We start from the raw sequence: 26,573 nt of genomic DNA, 5'->3' as shown, positions 1-26,573 counted from the left end.
TTTATCATAAAAGTACGATTGAATACTAAAAATTTCATACTACCGCCTTGGTGGTCGCAATAGTTTGGGCTTTCTTCCCTACATTAAGGGGAGGAATTCGAATCCCCTCACGGTCACTTGAGGTCTTAAAAGGGTCCTCCCACTTACGTGTTCCCCTAAGTTTCTTGGGTCACAAAAAAAAATACTAAAAATTTCACAAAATCTAATTAAGCGTTAAAACTTATTATGAAAGTGTAATCAAATCATAGAATTTTCATAAAACCCAATGAAATGAATTGATTGGATGAATTTAATAAGTTTTAAGATTTAATTGCATTTATTTTAAAAAAATTTAGGACTCAATTGCACTTTTATATAAGTTTTAGGATTTTCAATTCATGTACCCCAGCTAAAAAAATATAAACAATTTATCATCTTATGTTATAGACTTAAAATTTACTTTTATGAAATGAGCCGAACGCAGATGATGTGCGCACTTGGAATCCTCGGATAACGAGATAACGGCGTCTCCCCTCACCGATCGGAATGGCGCCGATGGCCGCCGTCAGCAACGTCGCCAGGTGCGGCGGCCTCCTCCTCCTCTCCACCTGCCGCCGCCGCCAGCTTCGGCCGCCGCCGCTGGCCCTCCCCACGGCGGCGCCGGCGGCCGTCAAGGGCGGCGCTCTCTTCGCGTCGAGAGGCGGCGGGGGAGCCGCGCTGCGGTTCTGCCGGGCTTCTTCGAGCGCGAGCGCGAATGACGTGGAGGCCGCCGCCGCCGCGAGCTCCTCGGATCCAGCGGCGGCGGAGGCGAAGGGAGCGGAGCCGGAGCCGGAGTCGGACGAGGAGAGGATGAGGAAGATAGGGGAGGCGGCGGGCGCGCTGGACATAAGGGTGGGGCAGGTGCTCAAGGCGTGGAGGCACGAGGAGGCGGACACGCTGTACGTGGAAGAGGTGGACGTCGGCGAGGCCGAACCGAGAATCATCTGCAGCGGCCTCGTCAAGTACGTCCCTCTCCAGGAGCTTCAGGTACTACTCCTCTTCCTTGTCTCTGTGTATTGCGGCGGCCTGGCGCTGTTCTTGAAGGTTGAGGATGAAGTAGATGGTCCGCGCGTATGTTTTGTACTCTCGATTTCAGTGGATTGCCTGGGAGGTTTTGGATGGTTGCTCGATCGATCTGTAGTGTGGAAGGCAAGAATGAACCTGGTCTGACATGACAGATTCACTTTTCGTGGTCTTGGATTGACGGCATCTCCTTTGTTGTGCTTGCGATTTCTTCGCATTTAGGTCTGTCAATTCACCTGCTGACTAATGAGATTCAGTTTAGGTTACTTTTTTTCAGTTTTTGGAGTTCTGCGCTTTTAATAGGTAGGAGTCATATGCTGCTCAGGCTTCAAAGTCGAAGAATTTATAGTTAGCAGCTTGAGCAAGTTTTTGAAGAACAGAATGACTGATCTGTTTAGTTCATGTCTGCAAGTACATTCTGCTTAACCTTATTGAGAAGTCTGAAAAGCTGATTCAGTAAGTGTAATGTGTGAACTACCATGCGCGGCAATGAAATGAGCATGACTGCTCTGTTAGTTGGAGCTACTTTGATTATAAAGAGCTACTTGGTGTGGTTATGAATGAGAGGCTTGGAAGCATAGCCTTAGAAAAGGAGTCTTATCTATTTTTGCACTGATGCCTTAAAGAAGGAGTTGGCTGACTTCATTATATCAAAGAATCTCTGAAGGATGAAATTTAGGGCTCTTTAGTTGGAAGCTGGAGACAAAAGCACTTCTTTCATAGGTTATTCACCTTTATAAGATCAAGTCATCTGAATAAATACAAGAATGGAAGTGGTGTTGCAATTTAAGGGAGTCCTGCAAAGGTAATCTGCGACTTCCACTGGGGGTTACATCAAGAAATATAGATGAGGGTGGAGCTGGAGGTAAGTTGGGGGTTTGTCCTGTGACACCTTAAGATTACAAGGGACAAATTAGACATCCTTCTGATGATATGGATCTCTTATACGCTGTTAGAAATTGCAATATAGATAAAGGCTCAGTCAGATAGTGATCCTCTGTCATTATTTACGTATCTCGAGACTAATGGTGTCATTTTATTGAGTCAAAGTAATATAGTCTACCATCTTAGCTTGTTCACTTATTACTCGCAAGTTTCTCGTTTGTTTAATTTATCTTTACCCTGACCTCTGTAGAATCCTCTATCTCATGGAGGTCTTCTTGATGGAACTGTGGTCTTGCCATAGGAAATATGAAATGGCCAATTGTATTGCCTGGTCTGAGGAAGCTTTGAGTAGTTCTTCAGTTTAGTATCTGCAGTAAATGGCCTATCATGGTGCCTTCTCCCTTTCTTAGGGAATTGTATTGTTGATGATCTGACCAAGTAGGCTCTATGATTTTGAAGTGACTTTTCTCAAATAAAACATAATTTCAATCCCCACTTTTAATGAGCTTGTAGTCAGAAGTGGATCTCCTACTTTGAGGTTTAGCAAAACAGAATTGATCTCCTACAGGAAAGGAATTTCAGGATTTTGGATCGACTGGTGTACACTTCCATTGTAATAGATATGAAACTAGAAACTTCATAACTAGTTTGATATTATTATGACCTTTCACAGCAAAACGAAACCTTAGGGGGTTGCTCAAGTGGCAAACGTATTCATCCTTCTCACTCAAAACTTGGTTTGCTTGCAATTCTCTTGGGGTCACCCAGGGGTATAAACCTCTCTGGTAATTACCCGTTGAGTGCATGATGGAGGACTGTCACACGCAATGGGTATTAGTTAGGTGCTCAAAGAGCCCTGGGCACCTATTGATATAAAAAGAAAATTAACAGCTGATATAACAACAGCCTTTATTTATTCTTATTTTTAAAAAAAAATTCAAGCAAATAAAAGCAGCGCATTACTTTCAAAGAAGGTAAAAAATTCGAGGACTGAAATTGTAGCGAACTAAAAGTGACTTCCCTCAATATTAATGAGTTATAGGTCCACTATCAACTGAACATAGCCCTAAAGGTTCTTTTCATCAAATGGCAAGGAATGTTGCTAGATTTAGAAAGTGCAGTTTGCCTTTTGTGCGTAGAGCACGTCCAAACAGATCCAGTTTTTTGCACACGGCATTTCAGGTCCTCTTCTCTTCAACACTTTTAAGTATTAGACAGGTTTGATGCTCAGTACCCTGCAAACCTAGACTACAAAACATAGTTATCATTTTGGAAGTTTCAATTACTGACCAGATTTGGGACAATAAAATAGGCTATGACTTGGAATGCTATCGTTTCTTTTATTCGTTGTCAGGATGAGTCATGTTAGTGATGTTTGTTTAAAATTTGCAGGGCAGAAATGTAGTTGTACTAGCAAATCTGAAGCCAAGGAATATGCGTGGAGTTAAATCAAACGGAATGCTTCTGGCTGCTTCTGATGCATCTCATGAAAATATCGAGCTTCTTTTGCCTCCTGAGGGCTCGATCCCTGGTGAGAGAATATGGTTTGGCTCAGAAGAAGAGAGAGAAAATCAACCTCCTCCTGTGACACCTAATCAGGTACTTTTCTACTTACTATCTCTGGGAGTAATGCATGATGCATTACAATCGTCAAGTAGTCTCTCTTTTTTGTTTCAACACTGTTATAATATAATTCTCTAGAAAGATATATCTTCTGATGCATTGGCTGTTGAATGTGTGGTCAATCGTTCCCCACAAAAGTTTCAGCCTCTGCGTGTGTCCACCTTTGAGCATTGTCATGGTGATTACAGGCCAACTAAAGGAACTGGAATGAGCTTAGGATTGATGTATCACCAGAGCACTACTTTTTCTGGTCATGTTTGGTGTTGATTTAAGTACTATAAGCAACATTTAATTGAACGGCATTATTTTTTGTGCACAACAATTTGGTTCTTGAGATAGTTGATTCAGTTAAAGTGGTTTTCATCTTGATCAATCTGTAACATTGGCCCTTCAGGAATGGGATCTTTACTCTATGAAGCATATTCTCAAACCTTTGCCCATTGCACGCTACCTATAACGTGTCCAGTGATTTCTTTCTCCCTTTTTGGAATATGAGTAAGTGGTCTTTACATAAATAGAAAACGAAGTCAGAGGACTAGCCCCACTACTAGCTCATTTGTTAGAACCCAAAAATAAAATATCAATGCCAAAGTTCCTGCAAGTACTGTCAGGGTGTCATAAATAAATTCTCATAGCGAAACTGGGAAGGGAAAGCTTGTGATATCATTGACCTCAATATATATGGGAATCTTGCCTTAGGATAGCTCAACTAAATTAAATCTCATTTTCAAACCCGCTGGAGTTGGTTGAGTGGGTTCTTTTAAATTCCTTTTGGACTTGGATGGCTTTCCTTGGAGATTTTGATATATAGTTTTCTTGCCTGTTAATAAGTACTAAGCCATTAGCTGATTTTTATTACAGTTGTCTGCTGTGAAGACCTTTTCGTTTTTATCTTGTTTAATTGGTCATTCTTCCTTCTCTTGCCGAGTGCTTTAGTTGCTTTTGTTTGTAATGCTTCCAGAGCGTTCATTGATCATCTGCATATGACTTTGCTAGTATCTTCCCCTTTTTACATCAATATCGGGACATCAGTTGATCTTGCTTCCATGTCCGGAAACATCCTGTCCAGTAATAATTACATTATCTAAATACTAGCAATCAGAGAAGCTTGAAAAGCTCAAAAAGCAAAAAGCTTTCAATTAGAAAAGGCTGCGTTGAAGATGTAGTAGGATTTTCCCACTGCATGCTTCTTTTATCTGTGAAGTATGATATTTCTGCACTCACAACGACACAAATATTCCAAGGTCACAGGCCTTTCAGCCTGTCAGAAGGGTAACAAAAAGTAAAAATATGTGTACTTGGTGGACTAAAGATTATAATGAGCGAGAAACAAAAAATATAATATATACATCTTGTCTTTTTTCTTGATTGTTCTGCACAAAAATTTTGCAGGTTCAAAAGAAAAAGATTTGGGAGTCAGTCCAGCCCCATCTTAAGACCGATGCTTCCTGTAATGCTGTGCTCAGAGATCGCTTTATGCGGACATCTCTAGGTGTGGTAGTATGCAAATCTCTAAAGAATGCCAATGTATCTTGATCGTGTGTGGCAATGTGCTTCTCATTCTTGAATAATGGGCGGTAGCATCCTCTCAGCTAATATCATTACACTGTAAAGTGCTAGAGGGCTAAAGGTGATATTTTTCTTCAGTTCTTTCATGAACACATGTTACAGGCAGAGACCTGCCATTTTTCGATGAGAATGATTTTGAATGGAGATGCAAACATAATGCTGGTGAGGATGAGGAAGCAAGATGCGTCGAGCAATCAGATTTTGACTAATCAATTTTGGTTTGGAGGATAAGGCGCTTTTTGTGGCATTCTCTTGTGCTGATATGCGTCTGTACTGGCTTTTCAACGAATTTTTATAGCACAAAATTTCCTAAAGCTGCGAGGGAAGACCCTAACATACCAGTGCTTCTGTGTTACGTCAGGAAACTGTTGCCCAGGGGTCATAAGCAGCACTGTCATGATACAAACCATCTTAACTTCTTTAGCGCGATAAAACATCTTGCAATTTACAAAATTTACAAGTTCAATGTTTGCCAGACTAGAACCACGTAAAATCCAAGGAAATTTCGCCGTATATCATTTCACGGCATATCATCATTATCATCATAATACTCTGCGTCGTTCATGCTGAGAATGCTGATGGACTATGTCGACCTGAACTGCATTGCAAGTATGAAAGGCTGAGAAAGATTATAAATCAACATTTCTAAGAATTGAAAGACAAAATCATCTGCTGGATTATCTAGATTACAACTTCGGGTGGTAAATTGCAATACCAGATCCCCAACAGGTTATTCCCACAACAATCACCTTAGGGAAATTTAAAATACAGGCATGTCCACTGCAACTCAACCGCAGCAAGCAACACACTTCATATATCTTCGAACACAGCGAACAAATCGCTCTTCATGTAATCGTTATCTACCAAGCTTACTAAGAAGTAACTTCTCTGTATCTGCAAAGATATGAACACATTTGTTGTCATCACAACAGTTCCAAAAGGGAGGGAGAGAAAAAAACGAGAGAATGTACAGGCAGGTAAATGACGCGGTCTATATACAAAAGGCGTGTATGATAAGTGTGCGCAAACCTCTTGAAGCAATTTTTGGGTCGGGTCGCCTTCGGGGTACAGACAAGCCCAACCCCTCGACCAGATTTCGAATGCCTCATCCTTCCAGACCAAAAAGCTGGCTGGATCAACCACTGTCGGTTGGATGATCTCCTTCGCTGGGAAGACTCCCCAAGTCACTGCATTCACATCGGAGTCCCCGACGTTGGATATCCATTTGTCACCTCCTTTATTAACAGCCATGTAGGTCAGGTTTGGGAATCCCTTGCATTTCTCCACAAGGATGTTTAATTTTTCTGGAGAGCAGAATAACTCCAGATAGGCCTTCTGGTACACGTAACCCCCAGGGCCACCCCATCCTGAATTAAAACCGCGCCAAAACATCAGTTGCGAGGCATTAGAATGGCAAGAGAAAGATACGAGAATGTAGTGATCCGCATCGCTAGTGCATCTAGTTTTCTTCGGAAAATCATCTTCTTCTATCTGACCATAACAATTACAATTGACAGGAGCATTAAGCAAACCGAACTCAAGCAATGTGAAGTAGTCCTTGACTACTTAATAACAGATGCAGAAACAGCACAAAAATCTATGGAAAATCAAAACTTAAGTTTCTCTGTAACACTCCAAGGTTCAAGATGTTTTAAGCTTCTTAAATTTGCTAAACAAAGAGAGCCAGTTCTCAAAAGCAAGAAAAACCAGGCATTTTTTTCACTAGATTTTTCTTTTTTTTTTGGCACTATATGTCATGATCTTCAACCTCACTAAGTCCATGTCCTTAATAAGATCTACCGTGTCCTGGAAATTTCTCTAATATTTTTAGCTTGTCACTTACTAGCCCTTTCTTCCCCCTTTGCATGTAAGCCCTCTCACAGACCCAGATTCTACCAATGCATCTCAAATTCCTCAACTCGATATCTTCTCATTCAAGACAAATTTTACTCTGTGCCTCTCAGTATGTACCTCTGACGTGTCCTCGTAATAAAATTACTTTAAAAGAACTGCATATTACCATCATCACCCAGCCTTTGTTGGCATAAAACTTCGATAAGTTTAAGACCATCCACCAACATACAACATATGCATTTTTTCTATATTCAATAACAAAGTCCTTAAACCAAATGCTGTATTCCTCTGTTTTTCTCTTAAACCATATGCTGTATTCCTCTGTTTTTCTACTCAAAATTTCCAGGACACTGAAGAAGCCCACTGTTGAGTACCTACCAGTACAAGATCCTAACCCTGCTTGCCTTTTCCAACAAATTCTATATCTCATATACTAGGCATAGTTACTACAAAAGTAATTGCTCATAATTTCAGATCGAACTTCGCAAATGCCCTAATGAGATAAAATATACCACAGAAGGACAACTCAACAAATAATGGCTTGAAGCACAATGATCGTCGAAGACAAACTCACAGCTTAATGCATGTAACAGCTTAAAAACCAAACCAATTCAAAAAATTGCTGTGCGCAACTAATCTGAATCTTTACGGCTCATAATCCATTATCTAGATAAGTAAAATCATGGTTTCTACCAGCTCAACTTATCTAGAAACAATGATAAACAGGGAACTTAAAGAAACACCATGGCATGTCTTCTTACCAACAGAAGGAGAATCAGATCTTTCCCCATTAACAGCTGGTTGGCTGTTAATTGTTAGGAAACCTTTCAAATTAATTTTTCCCAGTTGTTCATTGATGATTCTTGTCTCTGGCTGAAGGCCATCCAACTCGGACCAAGGACTACTTCTGAACTTCCCAAGGCAGAATTTCTTAAATTTCTGGTGCACAATAATACAAAATACACAAATTCAGACCCAATATGTTCTCATAATTCAGAAACAAAAAGGAACAACAAAAAATACAGCAACTTCACCTCATGAACATCTTCGATACTATTCAAGGGAACAACCCATTCTTCATGAAGTTTCTTATCACGGGCACGTGGACGCATGAACTGGTACCCAAAAAGGACAATTTACAGAATGGTTAGTGCCACTTATAGATCATAGTGAGTAATCTCTATATTAGCAACTCCATAAGAACTCAAAAACTGCAGAACTCAATTAAATTTACTGAAGATGCAGCAACATCACAAATATCACATTAAATGCTCATGTAGCGACAGAAAAGTATAACAAGAATTTTCTACTACTTCAACAATCGTCAAAAATCAACCACATGCATAATTGATGGCACGCTATACCTGGTAGTCAGTCAGTGTCCCATACGCTGCACTCCGGGAATCACCCCATCGTCCACGAGGGTATTGGTCCCACCCCATGGTCCTTGAAATATAACTCTTTGGACGATTTGCCCTGCCATAGTCCAATCATCCCATCATACAAATAATAATCCCTACTTTACATATAACTTAACAGTAAATTTCTCATCCATCTAATGTACCAGAATATGGGCCGAACATCTTCCTTAACACGGAAGACGTTTGTAGGACGTCTCCAAGGAAGAGACCTTGAAACTTTAGACTCCTCAATCAAGCCAAGATTCTGATGACATACTCAGTATACGTTAATAAAAGCCTGAAGAGATCAAAGCTACTCCAACAATGTAAATATTGTTAAAGGCTCAAGGATATTGGAACAACCATTAATATAGCCAATGCTGACTTCTCCATGTTGAGTGTGTAAAGATGTAGCGTCTTGATTCCATTAGCCAAAATTTTCTTGCACATTTCAGTTCCAAGGTGAATCCCGTAGTTTCTAACAGCTTCTTCATTGTCCTTGATTGGCTCCAGGGCAGCAGTTATTTCAGCTGGTATCTGCAACATACACCATTCAAACAGTTAATGATAATCGAACTGGAAAAATCAGCAAATACTTAATTCTGCATTGCATCAAGATTATCATCATCTTTTGATTTTATTCATCATTATTTCCTTTTAGCTAAGTTCGAGCCACGAAATAAGAGTTGCCTCTCTCCCTTTCATCCGATCTTTAAAAAAGAAATCCACACCACTATAGTATTACCAAGCATGATAAGGTTGCCTCTTTTCCTTGCATCTAAAAGATGGTCCAAACCATAATAATTTCATAAAATATGCTGCCACATTAATCTTCCATTCAATTAAGTGGCAGCCAATTTCATCAGATTTAAAATTTCACGTTCTCATCTACACTTATCCTTACATCATTTTCCTGCTCCACAAAAAGACAAATATTACAAGAGAAGGATATGAGTCCGCACACTCAAGTATTTTCTCAGCCACTTTAGAAAACCCAATACAGAATTGGTCTTAAAAGTTCAATCTTGAATCAGGAGAGAAAAAGAAAAAAAATTGGTGAACAATTCTAGTTGCATACTAAATTAACTCAAGAAAAACTCATATTATTCGACTAAATAGGACATGGACAGGGAGAATGTGTCAAGATTCTATCCAAGTGAATTACTGTACTTCCCATGCAGAATACCGGCTTTCCCCAAACCATATCAGCATCAGCAATATCCACAAACACCAGTAGAGCAAATGGAGCACATACAGAAGAAAGTCACACACCTTTGTTTTGCAGAAACCAGTCATGCGAATGAAACCCTTATAATTGTTTATTGGCATGATGCCAGGAACAATAGGACAATGGATTCCAACTTGGCGACAGTCATTCACGAACTTGAGGTAAATATCAGTGTCATAAAACAGTTGAGTAATGATGAGATCTGCTCCAGCATCCACCTACACAAAATCATCGGTGACATGAAGACATGCCCACGGAAGTCACAAACTCATATGACCACTAGATCAATCCAAATTGGCGCGATGCCACCATACCTTACTCTTCAAATAGGCAAGCTCATTCTGGTAAGCCTGCAATGTAGCCAGGCCATCCTGTCCGATGACATCGGGATGGCCCTCTGATTCCACAAAATAGTACGACATTAGATCCTCACACCATGCTTACAAACCAATCAATAGCATAAGATTTTCACGAAACGTGTGAAGAGAGCAGAGCAAATTAAACAACCTGGATAGCCAGCAACAGTAATGCCAAAGTAATTGCCATATTTGGCTCTGATGTGTTTCACCTGCATTTTAATCCTAACAAGTAAGCAGATCCGAACGAAATCAGACGACGACACGACATGGGACGATCTAACATAATCAGAATCTAGATACCACATTGCCGAAACCAATCAAGCGCAAGTGCATCAATCACAAACTCCTGAATTGCACAAGAAAAAGAACGGAGGAACGAACCAAGTCGAGAGCGCAGGCGAACCCGCCCTGGACCTGGACGAACTTGTCCTGGCCGTGCGGGGGGTCGCCGCGGAGGGCCAGGACGTTCTGGATCCCGTTGGACTTGATGGCGGTGAGGGCGTGGTCGATCTTCTCGACGGGCATGTTGGTGCAGGTGAGGTGCATCATGGTCTCGACGCAGACCATGTTCTGCATCCGGTTCGCGATGTCGAGGGTCAGGTCGGCGGTGGAGCCTCCGGCGCCCCAGGTGATGTCGCAGAAGGTCGGGTTGTGGACCACCATCCGGTCCATCCGCTCGAACAGGTTGTCCACGCCGTCCTCCGTCTTGGGCGGGAAGAACTCGAACGAGAACACCACCTTCCCCTCGCCGCCGTTGCCGCCGCCGTTGCACACGCCGGCGGACTCTCTGATCTTCTCGATCACCTTCATTGCGCTTCTCCTTCTTCTGGGTCGTGCTCAAACGAGCGAGATCCGGTTGGTTCTTGGGGGTGAAGATAAAAACAGAGCACCGACAGGGCTGAGAGAGATATTCGGTGGGGAATGTGACCAAGAGGCTGAGGTTCGCCCACTACTCTGCCTCACGCATCAATGGCTGTGAGAGAGAGAGAGAGAGAGAGAGGACGAATGGAGATCTGGGATTCAGTGTCTATATATACAAGGAAAGAGAGCAGGGGACTCCTAATGGGGGAAAGAGTTGGTGAGAGGGCCCACATCACCATTCACCCAAACCCAAGCACATCCATCACCCAACCACCACCCTCCCCTCACTCACCACTCCTCAAAGCTTGACCTTTTTTACAGGCAACTCCACCACCAAAGTTCCATTGCATCACAGTGGCTGGTCCATTCCCATCTCTAACTGGTGAAAAGACTGGATTTTTAATCTTTTTGCATTGCACCCACTAGAAGATTGGCTGTTTTTACAGACACCTCCTCAAAGCTTGACTCTTTTTACAGGTACCCCAACACCAAGGTCCATTGCATTACCGTGGCAGGTTCATTCCCATCTCGAACTGGTGAAAAGATCGGATTTTTTTGTCTTTTCGCATTGCACCCAATAGAAGATTGGCTTTTTTACAGACACCTCCTCAAACCTGGACTCTTTTTCACAGGCAACTCCTACGCCAAGTTCCATTGCATTACAGTGGCCGCTACATTCCCATCTCAAACTGGTGAAAAGATTGGACTTTTAATCTTTTTGAGATGCACCCAATAGAAGATTGGCCTTTTACAGTCACTCCAACGCCAAGTTCCCATTACATTGCAGTGGCTGCTGGTTCATTCCCAGCTCAACTGGTAAAGCTTGGATTTTAGTCCTTTTTAGATGCGCCCAATAGAAGATTCATTACTCTCCTCAAAGCTTGACCTTTTTTTCCAGCCACTCCAACACCAAGTCCCATTACATTACGGTGGCTGCTTCATTCCTATCTCAACTGGTGGAAAGACTGGATTTTTAATCCTTTTTAGATGCACCCAATAGAAGATTCATTCCCATCTCAACTGGTGAAAGATTGGATTTTTAATCTTTTTGAGATGCACCCAATTGAAGATTCATTAAACTTTCAACAACCAAAAGCCAGACCAGAACACCCTTTTGAGATTTGGGTTCTAGGATGGTCCCACTTCTTGCCATGAGATTTCACAGCTTCCAATTTTCCATCTTTAGATTAGATCTATAGACCTGAGATGGTCTCTGAGTATGTCACCAACCCAACTCTTATCCTTCCTTGCATCTCTACTTTTGTGTCTCACAGAGAAGACAATACTCCAAAAGCTAACTTAACTCTTAATCAAATTAAGATGGTCGTGGATGGACCCATTGAAGCTCCTGTTCGGTCCAAGGACTAGACTACGCTAAACATACTCGGCCGAATCTCCACGCAAAAAGTTTCACTAATTACAGAATCTACAGATGCAACATTACGGGCTTTTTTACGAGCATTTTGACACCGACTAAGTATAACGCTCGCAAGAACGATCCTGAGGAAAAGCACAAACCCATTAATTTGCTAAAGTCAAGGTTGAGTTTAAGTCTAGATGCAGGGAGGACAAACATAGATAGCAAATCCACGGCTCTCTCCACCCACCACCAAAACCTTGGAATGAGAATGCTTGGATCGGGAGTTGTTGGAGAGGGCCCCACTACACCAACCCCGGGTTTATTCGCCGAATGATGTTTTCACTCCATAAAAAGAATAATTATAACGAGAGAGAGAGGGATTCAACTAATAAGGGTTGAAGAAATCAGATTGCAACTGGTCAACAGTTCAATATGAGGCTTTGTGTCCAATCATATTGGAAAACTTGTTGGATCTACAGACGTGGTGATTTTCGGAGTCATCAACAAAATCAGACACGAAGTTCATGAAATTGAGTTTCAACAAAGACAATGCCATGCATTTGTACGTCATGTGTCCTAAATGGAACATGTTTGCCTATTTGAATTTGTTAGTCCTGTTAACTCATACCAACCACGAGTCTAGACCACAGCTTCCATTTTTCCTTCTAACCATGGTCTTAAATGGAACATGTTTCCTATAATCTAGACTGTACTTATGAGAGAATTCTCAAGCAACTAATCATGCCTTATATGTTTCTATCAATCCATTTGATCAAGTTTTAAGTTTATAAGTCTACTAATAAGATATAGGGCGTACCTTTTTAGATCTTGACATCAAATCTCCTGTCTGATTTTTCCTTAGTGTTTGGATCTCTTCTTCCATGGCTTTCTCCATTCCACGTCAGGTGAGGCTTCCTCGTATGTAAATAGCTCAATCACTTCGAAATCTTCTGTCAACATCGCATTTGCATATTTGGGATTTAGTTTTCTTTGCCTTGTTGATTTCCTATGTTCAGTTACCCGCCCTTCGGGTTCATGTACCTAACTTGGTCGAAACTCTTCTATCATTCTTGAACATACATCAATTTGCAATGGCCTTTGATTTTTCTGATGACTATGCTCCGACTTTCTCTTCCAGCTACAGGTTCATTTTCTTCGTCAATCTGGGGGTCCTTATCAAGCTCATCATTCTCTTCCATTCTTCAATTCTTTCATGAACCTCTTTTTCGATTTGTTTTGAATTTGATAGTTCATGGTCGCAACACTTCCACCCTTTCCTTTGATCACCGTATCCCACAAATGTGGAGAGAACTACCTTCTTGTTGAACTTGCTATGTAGATGGGCCTAGCATGGGTGCATAGTATACACAACCAAATACTCTAAAATGACTTACCATGGACTTGTGGATTCCTATAACATTCTCCTATGGTGACAAAAAGCCAAGCCGGGATAATCTTTTGACCAAGTGCGCTGCTAGCTTCATACATTCAGTCCAAATTTTTGGGAACATTCTTTGCATGTAGCATGCTCCTGCATGACTCCACCAAATGCCAATTCTTTCTTTCGGCAACTCTTATTTGTTGTCGCATATTAAAGCAAATGAATTGTCAACCATTGCAACTTGGCATGTCCGTCCTCAAACAACGCTGCTAAGTACCTCCTTTAGGGTCTTTGTGCTCTTGATGTGCTGTAATAACTCATTCAATAGTCACAACAAGAACATATAGTGCCTTACCTACTTTGATGTTCCTTTTTCTTGTGTGGTGTTGCCACCGCCAACAATATACCACAAGTCTTGAGCCAACAAGTAAAACTGCACATGGTACTCCAATTATTATTATTGGAGTTGTTAAGCTTCTCGATACTGCTATCAGTCACCTCACTTGGATATATCACAATCTCTAACTGCACATGGGCAAAACTTCAATGCACTCCGGTCCCTGAAGCCTGCTCACGTACAATGATCCCTAACCACTATCTTCGTGTACCACGCTCCTGATTGCTAGGTTCATGTCCCCTGGCTGCCTTGCTCCAACACCAATTGTTGGATTATGAAAATGTAAATCTCTAATGTGTATGTGTGTGTGAGACAAGAATTTGGCAAGTGATCAAGTGAAGGAGCAATAGAGTTAATGAAGAGAAATCTTGTTAAATGGTGTAATTGTATTACAATAATGGAATTGTTGGTCTCAAGTGTACATCTCTAAGACAGAGCACTCTTGTTTATATGTAGGCTCTTACCACCAACATAGTACAGAAGGAGTGCTCTACGAGAGCTCAACATGGACTCTTCTACAATTACAAGCTTTAACCTCAAATGGTTTTCCAAACTCACATCTCAACTGACACTGAACGACTTAGACACCACAAGCATCAACTACCTATTGTAGATATTTAGTCCAATATAAATTTAGAAATGAAGAGAGAGAGAGAAATAAATTTATTTCAAAGTATATCAATGATACAATGACCTGAATCGGAACGAGAACCTCTCCGGTCCCAGTTGCTCCTCTATCACCCCCATTTGAGAGGGCATTGGTCCCATGCCGTGGTCCTTGAAATGTCAGCCCTTTGGATGACTCGCCCTATTAGTGAGATGCTGATAATTTACTGCATCGACGAAACGCCAATATACTGATGCTAAAACTTCTTTTTGGCCTCCGTAGTATTTGAATTCGGGTGTTGATCTTCCTCAACAGGAAGGACTTTCGCAGGATGTCTCCGGGGAAGAGACCTTGAAACTTTGGCTTCTCCAATCAAGCCAAGATTCTGATTAAGATATGCAGTGCAAGTTAGGATAAAAGCCAGAACAAACTGGACTGCCTGTCAAAATTTCTAAACAGTCATAGGGTATTCGGAACAACCATTAGTACTGCCACGGCCGAGGCTTCCTTGTTGAAGGTATAAATGTGAAGAGTCTTGATTCCACTAGCCAAAATTTTCTTGCACATTTCTGTTCCAAGGTGAATTCCATAGTTCCTAACAGCTTCGTCATTATCCTTTATTGGTTCCAGAGCAGCGGAAACTTCAGCCGGTATCTGCAATACCGAAACATTTAGTGATCACAAAACTAGCAGAATCAACATAATTAACTGATTCTACACTGCATCGTGAACGCCTGAAACCATGCAAAACACGAGCAATATCTGAAAGTACTGGAAGAGGATATATATCATGATAACATAGAGAAGAAGGTGACTCTAACCTTTGTTCTGCATATACTAGTCATGCGCGCAAAGCCTTTATAGGTGCCGATCGGCATGATGCCAGGAACAATGGGACAAGTTATTCCGACTTGGCGACAGTCGTTCACAAACTTGAGGAAAATATCTGTGTCAAAAAACAGTTGAGTAATAATGAGGTCCGCTCCAGCATCCACCTACAAAAAGATTCAGGGGAGACATGAAAAAACCATAAGCACCAATTGGCACCGATTGGGACACACACAACAGCAATATTCACCGAAGAAACCAGACCTTTCGCTTCAAGTAGGCGAGCTCATTCTGGTAATCCTCATCCGAGGCCACGCCATTGCTTCCTATGACATCAGGATGGCCCTCTGAACATATTAAACAACAGTGTATTATGATATAGTGGCCTCGACTAATGAAACAAAGGGAAATATGCAGGCTTTTAATGTAACAATTGAGTAAAGCAGATCAAAGAACCTGGGTAGCCAGCAACAGTAATGCCAAAGTAATCCCCATATTTGTCTTTGATGTGTTTCACCTGCAATTATAAACCCAGATCCAGAAAAAAAAAAAAAAAAAAAAAAAAAAAAAACCAGATCCAGAAAAAAAAAAAAAATTATAAAGACCGAAACAGAGCCACATACAAAGCATGGTACGCAAAGCATTAATTGTTACATATGATTTGTTGGTTCTGCAGTTCAAAAAGACGCGCCTCTTTCATCAGAAAAGACGGTTCATTTTTGCACAAAGATATTTTGGACCTAACTTCTGAATGATTAGGATATCTAACATTTTTCGAAAAGGGAAAAAAAGGATATCTAGCATTTCTCTTTCCTAGGTTTTAAATGCTTAGTGGGTGAATATTTAGGGCCGTATATGGGTAAATGAAGCTGTCAATCATTGAGATTTGAGGTCAGAAATCTCAACAAATCAAACTTTTGAGCACCTTCGGTAGGAAATGCTATCGTTTTCGCAATGACAAGAGTCAAACGGGTTCGATAACCCCGAAGTCGACACGTGAACCATGCATTGTCGGCCCTTGCTTACCAAGTCAAGGCCGCTGCCGTAGCCGTCGGGGACCGGGACGAACTTGAGCTGGCCGGTCGGCGGGTCGCCGCGGAGCGCGAGCACGTTCCGGATGCCGTCGGACTTGATCCTGTCGAGCGCGCGGTCGATCCTCTGGACGGGCATGTTGGTGCAGGTGAGGTGCATCATGGTCTCCACGCCGACCGCGTTCTGCATCTTTCCCACCATGTCCAGGGTGACGTCGTCGGTGGCCAAGCTGCCGGTCCGCCACGTGAGGTCGCAGAACGCCGGCCCGTGGACCACCAGGCGGCCTATGAGGTCCAGCAGGGCGTTGACGTCGGCCTTCTTCCTCGGCGTGAAGAACTCGAACGAGAACACGGGCTCCCCATCGTCCCCGCGGCCGTCGAGAGCCTCTCTGATCTTCTCTATCGCCTTCATCTTGATGGACGCGAAGATATGAACAATGTGGTTTTCTCAGGGACGACCAAGCCCTACCGACGGCGGCGGCGGAGAGAGAGAGAGAGAGAGATGGAGGAGACGAATGTGCAAGATGCAAAGCTATTATGCACCGTTTAATAATGCACGCACATGGTGTGGAGTTCACGAATTCAGACAGCGTGGCCAGAACGTCAAGAAAAGAACAGTGAGGAATAAAGAAAAAGGCACGCACTAGGAAGCAACTTGGTATTTAGCTATTTAAAGAACAAAATGATCTGGCTCCGGCCACCGTCGCTCGAGCCACGGCCCTCGCCTGGTGCCGGTAGTCAGATCTGGCGTGGCCGGCTACGCCGCCCGAGGACGAAGTTAAAAGAGAGAAACTGTATTAAGCGTCCCGAAAAATGCTAAAGCTCGAGAGAATCTGCCGACGGGTCTCGGAATAAGAGCCTTTCAGAGGACTACGATTAAAGGAATGAACACCTCGGCGAGTAAATCGGAAGATCAACGTGCGCATTTATCATGCGCGAGGTACGACCGGACGATGGTCCCCACCAGCTGCAGGTCGCTGGCTGGAAAGTTGGTAATGAGTCATGACAAAGGGCACAAGATCTCCACGAATGTCGTGGCACCACGAGATCCACGGTCTCCCCCACGTTTGAGAAAGAACATGGTACATCTAAAACCACGCGAGCACGGCTCGCATCTTCCGTTCGATCAAGTGAATCTCACCTCATCCAAAGGTGCATAGATGCGAGCTCACGCAGAACCGACGCGGTCATGATTGCGTCCCCCGATTCCGCCGGAGAAGATTTGAAAATTCTCGTGGGGGTTGTTGGCAAGAGGGCGGCACACCAACCCACCTTCCCTTTGAGAGAGAAAGAGAGAGGGGGTGGGTGGAAGAAGAGGTGGTCAAACAAGTAACGAGGCTTCAGGTTCAACTGGGTTGAAAAAGTTCAGCCTGTACAGAGCCAAAAAATTGCAGATGCATCACAGAAAGGAAAACGGCTTTCTAATCCAATTATTGCTATCTCACCTAATGTCACAGACCGGGGTGCTCCCCGGATCGTCAATCAAATTAGAGACCTAAAGTTTGCTGGAATCGAACTTTAACAATGGTAACCAAAGTAATTTTACTTGTTACACAACTGGTACAACAACATTCTTGAGAGAGAGAGAGAATGGGATTTTCATCTCGGACGCATATGCATTGGGTGAGGTCGGCACGATATTCTCATGCATCCTGCCAGAACTGCTTATGCACACTCTTCATTGCAGGTAGCATGGGGAGTTGGTTTTGAGCATCGTCGATCTCGAATAGTCCACGACCTGAAATTCAGCTCGGAAAGGTTAGCCCATCAGCAGCAGCAAAGCGGGGGCTGGAAGAACAGCATGCTCCAATCAGCAAGGGGCACATGCGGGAAGACAAGTTACTTTCTTTTGAAAACGTGCCACATAAGTATCACAAGGAAACACAAAAAACAAACGTAGAGCATTATTACTCGTACAATCAACCGATAATTCGAAAGAGGAGCATTGTAAGAACAAAATAGAGGAACTTCCTGCTTAAATTTAAGCCAGATACAGTCACCGAGGAAGCATTTTGAGGCAAGTTCAACTACCCCTTTAGATGGAAGAATAAATTGCTCTAGCCATGAAATAAAGGGTATACTATATGTCCAATAGAGGACAGTTCATTAATAGTCCGGGAACCCTATTGACAAATAGTAATCTAGACGTGAATCAGTATTTGCTCCTTCTACCAAAGACAACAAATTCATTTCCAGCTTCTAATTTAGAGAAGTTCACATGATCAAGAATATTAACCCTGTGGATCAGTATTTGGCCCATTAATAACATACAAGTTCTAGTGCTCTTTTTTGGGGAACACAGATCGTCTAACCACACTATTGTAGTGTTGACAATGCTACCATACAGTAGGGGGCAGGCGGCAGAGCAACAAGCCCAAGCAACACAGTCTATAATCAATTAAATGACATCTCACCAAGACATTCTGCATCCAAAAACTAGCATTGGCAGCAAAGCATAATCTCATCGCAGATTACGAACCAATTTCAGACAAACATCTGAGTAGCTAGATTGTGTCCTTTTGTAGATTAAAATGACAGGCTTCTTTATTTTGTCATCTCAAACACTTTTTTTTAACTTCAGTGCCACAAAGATCTTTATCAATCGTGGAGAATCTGCTTCCCATACATTATCAGTTCCTTATTCTAGAGATTGCTTAACATGGGAAGCATGCACTTGAAAAAATTAAGGCTAAAACATACTAATCACATGCCAAAAAAATTGTTTACTCAGAAATACAGATAGCATAATAGTAACAGGCTAAGTAGAATACTTACCGATACATATGGTTACAAAGTCACAAATTCCCAATCTTCTTTTGACATATCAAGAAATTCGACAGCACCATCTTCAAACATTATCTGCAGCAACCAAGTGGTTTCACATTAAAATCATGCAGTAGATTCCATTATATACTAAGACTTGATTATGCAGTAGATTTCATTATACTAAAAGGGACTTGATCTTACAGAATGTTTCCTGGAAAAGTTATCAAAGCGTCTGATAATCCCAAAAGTCCTGGAGATCAAATCAGACAAAATTTACATAAGGAAATACAGTAGAAAACAAATAAACGTGACCAGGCTGTCATATAATTCACTTTGAAATTCACCATTTTGTCATTGCAGACAAGGGAAAGAAAAAGAGAATAAATCAATGAAAAAAGAATGGTTCAAGTAAACTGGATCAAGAAAGACTAACCAACCTCTCATTCATTGGACGAGTAATTCTGATGACTTCCCCTACGCAGTTGTGAGGAGATCGTTGACAGCGAATGTACCTTGAATTTCCTAATAGAAAAAAAAATCAACTTGAGAAAATGGATGATGGCGATTTAAAAGCTTTAGCAAAACTATATAGAGAAAAGTTTGCAAAACCTGCATGCAGACCTCCATTCTGGCAAACCTTCCAAAATCAATAACAAGAAGTCAGACTACTGTCTGATCTAGTGAAAAAAATGTGATGTGCACAATATAATTTTAAAAAAGAAGATGAAAACAAGTATTTGGAGGGAAGTACAAGAGATATACCTCCAGAAAGAGAATAAAATAAGGATGCCAAAGCTATTTTATAGATAAAAATATGTCCATAGACAGGAACTCAAATAATGTGTAAAGTTCTACAAGAATAAATGTTCCTTTTCCTTGAACTTTGAACTCCCCACGTATTATTTCACAAAATCTCAAACTTAAGCCCTTGTAAAACCAGGAGAATGTGTAAAGTGCTACAAGAATTTATCACCAACGAGTGGCATGTACATACATCATTTCTGGGTAAGACTCCCTCCAATTTGGGAGAAACTGCAACCTGGCATGCCACTAACTTCAACGCTGCTTCTGAACACATCTTAGGCTTGCTAGGCTTGACACCAAGCTTTCTCCTACAACCTACAGCGCCACAGTGACAATCTTGATCTGCACCAAACTGGACAAACCTGCTAGACATATTAGAATGCTACAAGAATCTAAGAAATTTAAGACCGTTCTTACAAAATAGCACAGAAAAACAGGATGCTCCTGATATAACACCAAAGCATAATGAAAGTCTTCATACTGATAATCGTAGGTAAGATGCTCGCCCTTTTTGATGTCGCGAGTCGCAAAAATACCAATTCTCGTTTCACCATCGATTATCCTGTTAAGAAAAAGTTTAACATGCTGTATTTTCCTATGAGCAAAGTGGAATACAAGCAAGGAAAAAGAATGAGTGGAAAACCATTTCTGCATCTCAGTATTGGGACAACAACTATGGTTGATATATCTCGACTTGTTTCCCTTGTATGTCGCATCAATTACCATGTCTCGATTTATTTCACACAGGTAGAAATTTGTTTCACCCCGATGTTTCATATTCCAAAGCCTTTCTTCACAAGTTTTGTCATCAATGACTGCATCAAAGAAGATCAACATGCTGCTTAATCTTTTAAGCAATTGGTTTATTTAAAGAGGTCAGTTCAAAAGGCATACCCAAGAAGACAATGTAAGTTGGTAAAATAAACAGACAGTAACCAAAAGTTACTACACATCTGGAAGAGCTCCAGAGCTCTCAAAACGTTGCTTCTGAAGATAAAACATAAAAATCTTCCACAGCAGCTTTTACTTACAAAAGTTATTGTACTTTAAAAATAATTTTTCAAGTGAAAAAAAATCAACATTCTTCTTATACTGATACTTCAGATTAACAATTAGTATCTATAGATTGCCCATTTTTACTTTTGTTTCCTCAAAACTCAAAAAGTTGGAATATCTAATAACATCATTTCTGTATTCTGGGAAGCAGGCAATTTTGGCACAATATAATTACCCAAAAAGAACAAAAGGTATGAATAGAGTCTTTAAAATTTTTACTTTCCAAAGAACATACAATCTTCAGCAGCAACTTTAAGGCCTTACCTTCTCCAACATATTCAATGACAAACTCCCCCTGCTTGATATCTTCATCTGCTACTATTCCAGAACCGCATTTTTCGGTCTACACCCATGGATAACTTAAATTTAGCATATCACGTGGCTTATAACGAAAGCATTATAAATTCAGGTTAGAATATGAACACATGACCAAGCAGTTCCTGTAGGTTGACAGACATGAAAGAACAATGCCTACTTTAAGAAAAATTGACAAGTCTTGAGTATAGTAGAGCTGTTAAAACAACCAAGATGGAAAAAATTAAAAAGAAAAACATTTTTGCCGTCATGCAGAAGAGCAGATATAACAACAAATTGAATATCCAGCAGTAAAACAAGAAAATCGCCGGGCAGAAACAATTGTATTATATCACATTCCACATTAAGCAAACTCATAAATATACCTATCTGCTGAGCTATGTTTAAATAAAATACACAATATAGTCCATGCCAACACTCTGAATCCCAGACATGGGGCCCACTTTTATCCTCAGGCTATGCCAATACACTGCAAGAATTAGGTCATGGAAAATAGCGGAGTTGACTATATCCGGTTGCCTTCTCAATGAGTTCAATAGATTAATAGCATTAGTAAATTTCCTGTTGGCAACTATAAGATCATCTTCCATGCTCTTATAATCACCTCGTATAAAAGGAATACCTGCACAAGTTTCATTTTCTTCATCGGCCGATTTTGAAAAGGTTTATTAATGCACGAGCTTCCACATTTGCATCCTGAGGAGCAGCTAGAGAGCAGCATCCTGTATATAGAAAGCATTCACCTTTAATTCATGAAATCACATTGGGTTAAAAATTTCTGGTTCGCAGATGATCATTAGCCATATACTGTCCAAAGACACTTATTGTTCTTAAAGGTAGCTGACTATAAATGGTTGATACACATAATTGTTAGCAAACAATCCATGTGAGGTCGGTTAAGGTCGTCATCCTTAGATATAGGATAGGAAGGAAAATTGCACATCTTCATACTGAAGGGGGCATTACCGAAAATAGAAAAAGAGGCTCGATCTCAAGTCCAGGCACAACTTCGCCCAATTGTAAGAAACAATATTCTGCATGAGCATAACCAATTCAAAATCACAGATTCTCATCTAACTCTTGCAGTAAGCTAGAGGAAGAACTACTCAAGCCAATTCTCTACATTATTTTGAGTCATTTCATGGCTATAGACACCGAATAACGTGCTAGATAACCCAAAGATGAAACTTGTATTGACTAGAGCATCATTTTTGTTGTCTGCCTAAGAGAACCACGAAACTGCAACATGTCATCGCCAGAAAATTAGTAGCTTCATAAATCAAACTTGACAGTCAATTTAAGTATCAGTAGCTCATTAATTTGTCGACATGCACTGGCAACAAATAATTATGAGACTTGAAAGACCATATTCTTACATGGATTTTACTAATTAGAAGCATCACAGCTAGAGTAAAGACTTTGACTGCACCCAAGTCAGAGAGAAGGATGAATTCTTACCCACAATGGCAATCTTTATTGCACACAACGGAAGAACCAGGAGATGGGCTGCAAGAGCAAAATATGCCATCATCGTCAAGACGCCTCTTCATCTTCTTTGTGAGATATATGTCTTCCATTAGTCAAGTCAACACAGCACAATGTCCAGGAGACTCCAAAGGAAAGTTCACACATATAATCCAGCATAATAAAGTCCATAGGGAGCAACTGAATATAATAATTAAGATGGAAAGGAGGGAAATTGAGGAAGTAATGAGTTGCGGCCATCAAATTTGGTAAACAAGGGTGAGGGAAGGAGGTGAATTGAATCACAACCAAGCAAACTAAAATGTTTTTCATATGATAGAATATAATTTGGGCAGGAAGTAGAGAAAAATTCCAAGATGACAAAAGAGAGCTATTTGCTGCTCCTATCCTCCCATGCAGCATGACTCCCAACAGACACCCAAAAAATTGAATTCCTTAATTAGTCTTAATAAAGATGCAGTAGTCTTTTCTTTTAAAAACTAAAGTGACCCAGGAGGTAATAAAAATTAACATGAAAGGTTTAAAAAATGAACTCCAAAATTTAAACAACCTTTTGTATGCTTCCTACAAGTAAGATGTTATAAGATTTAACTTTGAGTTAGACTATGGAATCATTTAATTCACCACAGGATCAGTAGTAAAAGAGCTTTGATTTGAGTGAAGTCAACAACAAAAGAGAAGACCATATCTGTCCTTCATCAGCTGTTAGACTCACCTGTTGTTCTGCTTATTTTGTAAAGAATCTAGTCTGCTTTCAGAAACATCACAAACGGGTAGATAGCAGCCAATGTTGTGAGTCACTCTAATCTCACGTTGCTCGTTTTGAAAAAAATTGCTACCCACCTCATACCCCTTTGAATGCAATTTAATTACTCAAATTAATATCATCGACAGTACATAGCATCACTTAGACATGAAATGTGAAGGGAGAACATAGCAAGAACTGCATTTCACTAGTGGATACTGCGCCTTATAAAACTGTATGGTGCGGGCTTCTCCTTAGTGAACCATTCTGGAAGTTCAAAGTCCTTAGGAGTCCCCATCTGCTTCATCAACTTGCCAAACACTTGCCCGATCTGGCTACATTCTGAATTCTAATGCAAGAGAAAACAGTACTATCAAATACATTTCAATCGTAACATCACATCCAAGCTTAAAGAGAAATGGACCGCAGACCAACAGACCTTCCTTTCATTTTGGGGAGAAAAACATCATCAAAAGATGGTATGTGGTCACTGTTCTTTTTATAGACATCGGGAAAAACAATTTCAAGCATCAAGATCTTAAAAGTGTGACATCCATTAAGGATAAAATAGATGCATCATCTTTTATAGAGGATATGCCCTGTCAAGGAATAATTTTTCACTGCCGTCACAAGGACATTGACAATAACCAATCCTTATGCCGCTAAGTGCGGTCAGCTATGTAAAAAATCTTACGTGATTGCACTCCATTTCGTATCAAACCATCAATAAATTCCAGATATTCAAAATCTCTCCTTCACAACATTGCAAAAATTTATGCATGCCTAGAACCTAGATGCGCCGATAAGGACGGGTACAAAAAATGCAAAAGCTTCTGAAAAACCTTCTTAGTGACGGGCATTGACTCAAATAGCCTCAGCACCAGACTTCCCAACGACAATACTCTGCACAAATAGGAGCAAAAGCAAATGCTAAGTCCGAAAGATACGTCACAAGGAAAGTTCGTGCAATGCAACGGCTCAGCGGAATACTTAAAAGATCAAAAATTGGAAAAGTCAAAGAATTCATACAATCATAAAGAACCCAAACGGCCAAACCAATCACCATTGAACATTCAAACTGCACAACAAAACAAACTGGAAAAAAAAAAAAAAAGACCATGACATTCAAACGCCCAACAGGATCCCGGCCAAAAAGCCCTAAATGAGAACAATTCACATACATCCACAAGCAGAAGGCGAGAACAGAGACATCCCGGCGGATCTCAAGAACCGACGTTGACTTGCAAACAAGTAAGAAGAAACAACCAACCGAAGATGCAGCAACTTGAATTTACTCACCCGAATCCCCGGAGCCGTTCTCCGCGCTTCCGCCGGAGTGGACGACAAACCAACCCCGCAATTCACTGACAGCGGGCAACCCGATCGGAGACTAGAAGAAACGGGGGAAAGCAGAAGGGCGGGCGGACCGCGCCGGTGTCCGACCGGGGCCGCTCCCCGTCGGACGAGGAGCCTTCGCCGCCGTCAACCGTCACTTCGGGGGGGCGCGCGCGGCGAAGAAAAGCCCTCGTTTCCGCCGGTCCAAAACCGCCGCGAGGCTCGAAGGAGTCGAGCACGCCGGGAAACGGGGGCGGACGGAGGCGGGACGGCGGCTCCGTCGTCCGGGGGAGGCGGGGGGCGGAGGCGGTGGTGGTGGCCGGAGCTCGGCGGCGGCGGAGGTGGCGGAGCAGCGGCGGTTGGCGGCAGCGTCGTCGGTGGAGGGGGCGAGCGGGAAAGGAAGGGAGGAAGAAGAGGGGGATAAAAATCGAAAATTGTCCTGTCTCCCTTTTTTGTACTTTTTTCAAATCTACCGCGTCGCTGAATTAACTTCTCACGCGCGCACCCCGCGCGTGCGCAAACTTATTTAAGTTATACTGCCCAAAAAAAAAGGTAATATCATAAATTACTGCCCAAAAAAAGAGTAATATATTGGGATTTATTAGATAAGATTAAGAACTTCCTATATCTGCATTATTAATTAGTCAAATTGGAAGTGCAAAAAAGGGGTACCGCTTTCGATTTTGTATTAAGCATTATTATATCCAACGCATGCGTAGTCAGGTCAAATCTAGTGCCCACCTGCGCAGTCGGACCGTATCATGCACGCGCGTGTCGAGAACTAGTATGTAATCGCTGGAAAATTTGGGTCAAATGTATATGTCTAGAAATAATAGGGTCTTTAATTTCTCGATCTCAGTAAGGTATGACATCAGTACTTGTGTAAAGGGAGACAAAAATGGTAGTCATGCTTAGAATGAAAGTGGGTGGTTACTTAATAAATTGGTATTATATAGTGCAAAGTTAAAAGCGACACAAATAATGCTTCTTATCTAACATGATTCAAATCGAAAATGTGGAAACGAGTCTCGCTTTCGATTTCGTATCATGCATGATCGTATCTAACACGCATGCACTATCGTATCATGCATGTGCATGTTGACAGTTAATATGTAACTATTAGAAATTAAAGGTTAAACATATATGGATAAAATAATAACATCTCTAATTTCTCGATATCGGCGACGTACAAAATCATTACTTGAGTAAAGCGAGATGAAAATGGTAGTCATACTTAGTAAAAAAGGGTGCGCATGACAAACCATTCTGCCTAAACTATTTATGGAACAAAAATAGATTTTTCTATTTCTATTTCTAAAAGAGTTTAAGAAAATAACCGTTTGATAACGACACAAAATTTCTACTCTAAAAATAGAAATTCGTTTGATAACGACACAAAATTTCTTCCTTTCGGACGGCGGTGACGACCGACGACCTTTAATATAAAAAATAAAAATAAAAATGATTTAGTAACAAAAAAATAATGAATAAAATAAAATAAAATAAATCATAAAAAAATAAAATAAAAATATCATTTTATTTTAAAATAAAATTATAAAAATAAACTTATTCTATTTTATTTTATTTTATTTTACGAATAAATTTATTTTAAAATGAATGAAAATAAAAAATAAAAATAATTT

The 26,573-nt window shown here is 41.1% G+C and overlaps 4 protein-coding genes across 7 annotated transcripts; 1 reads left to right on the top strand and 3 right to left on the bottom strand.

Annotated features, from left to right (window-relative positions):
• Nucleotides 1-449: 449 nt before the first annotated feature.
• On the top strand, nt 450-5,284 carry LOC104453160 (aminoacyl tRNA synthase complex-interacting multifunctional protein 1). The gene is made up of 3 exons (XM_010067713.3): nt 450-1,005; nt 3,319-3,525; nt 4,942-5,284. The coding sequence occupies exons 1-3, from the start codon at nt 526-528 to the stop codon at nt 5,083-5,085; spliced, it is 831 nt and encodes a 276-aa protein (XP_010066015.2). The 5' UTR covers nt 450-525; the 3' UTR covers nt 5,086-5,284.
• A 231-nt stretch (nt 5,285-5,515) lies between these two features.
• LOC104453703 (methylenetetrahydrofolate reductase 2) lies at nt 5,516-10,973 on the bottom strand. Of its 3 annotated transcripts, none has more exons than XR_727174.3 (12): nt 10,341-10,973; nt 10,108-10,168; nt 9,915-9,997; nt 9,645-9,818; nt 8,736-8,909; nt 8,537-8,637; nt 8,337-8,448; nt 8,007-8,087; nt 7,734-7,911; nt 6,148-6,485; nt 5,868-6,012; nt 5,516-5,716 (listed from the first exon to the last, which is right to left on the bottom strand). XR_727174.3 is itself a non-coding variant. In XM_010068350.3 (11 exons), exons 1-11 carry the CDS (start codon nt 10,767-10,769, stop codon nt 5,929-5,931), a joined length of 1,815 nt encoding a protein of 604 aa, XP_010066652.2. In that variant the 5' UTR covers nt 10,770-10,973; the 3' UTR covers nt 5,736-5,928. The 3 variants fall into 3 exon arrangements, 1 of the variants encoding a protein (XP_010066652.2); XR_727171.3 differs by having other exon boundaries at nt 5,516-5,711; XM_010068350.3 differs by lacking the exon at nt 5,516-5,716 and having other exon boundaries at nt 5,736-6,012.
• Nucleotides 10,974-14,326: 3,353 nt separating this feature from the next.
• On the bottom strand, nt 14,327-17,315 carry LOC104453604 (methylenetetrahydrofolate reductase 2). Its single transcript, XM_010068245.3, has 6 exons — nt 16,420-17,315; nt 15,850-15,910; nt 15,658-15,740; nt 15,387-15,560; nt 15,046-15,219; nt 14,327-14,950 (listed from the first exon to the last, which is right to left on the bottom strand). Exons 1-6 carry the CDS (start codon nt 16,834-16,836, stop codon nt 14,822-14,824), a joined length of 1,038 nt encoding a protein of 345 aa, XP_010066547.2. The 5' UTR covers nt 16,837-17,315; the 3' UTR covers nt 14,327-14,821.
• A 464-nt stretch (nt 17,316-17,779) lies between these two features.
• On the bottom strand, nt 17,780-25,263 carry LOC104453351 (histone-lysine N-methyltransferase ASHH3). Of its 2 annotated transcripts, none has more exons than XM_039301615.1 (14): nt 24,895-25,263; nt 24,438-24,498; nt 23,815-23,944; nt 22,824-22,935; nt 21,988-22,087; nt 21,315-21,393; nt 20,638-20,809; nt 20,476-20,556; nt 20,185-20,356; nt 19,812-19,827; nt 19,628-19,712; nt 19,392-19,440; nt 19,200-19,283; nt 17,780-18,162 (listed from the first exon to the last, which is right to left on the bottom strand). In XM_039301615.1, the coding sequence occupies exons 2-13, from the start codon at nt 24,453-24,455 to the stop codon at nt 19,212-19,214; spliced, it is 1,086 nt and encodes a 361-aa protein (XP_039157549.1). In that variant the 5' UTR covers nt 24,456-24,498; nt 24,895-25,263; the 3' UTR covers nt 17,780-18,162; nt 19,200-19,211. The 2 variants fall into 2 exon arrangements, with proteins under 2 accessions (XP_039157549.1, XP_010066217.1); XM_010067915.3 differs by having other exon boundaries at nt 19,800-19,827; nt 24,895-25,259.
• Nucleotides 25,264-26,573: the final 1,310 nt, after the last annotated feature.

This window comes from Eucalyptus grandis, chromosome 1 (genome assembly GCF_016545825.1).
Source record: "Eucalyptus grandis isolate ANBG69807.140 chromosome 1, ASM1654582v1, whole genome shotgun sequence".
Lineage (NCBI taxonomy): Eukaryota > Viridiplantae > Streptophyta > Magnoliopsida > Myrtales > Myrtaceae > Eucalyptus > Eucalyptus grandis.
Note: the sequence above shows the minus strand (reverse complement) of the source record. Positions and strands in the feature narration are given on the sequence as shown.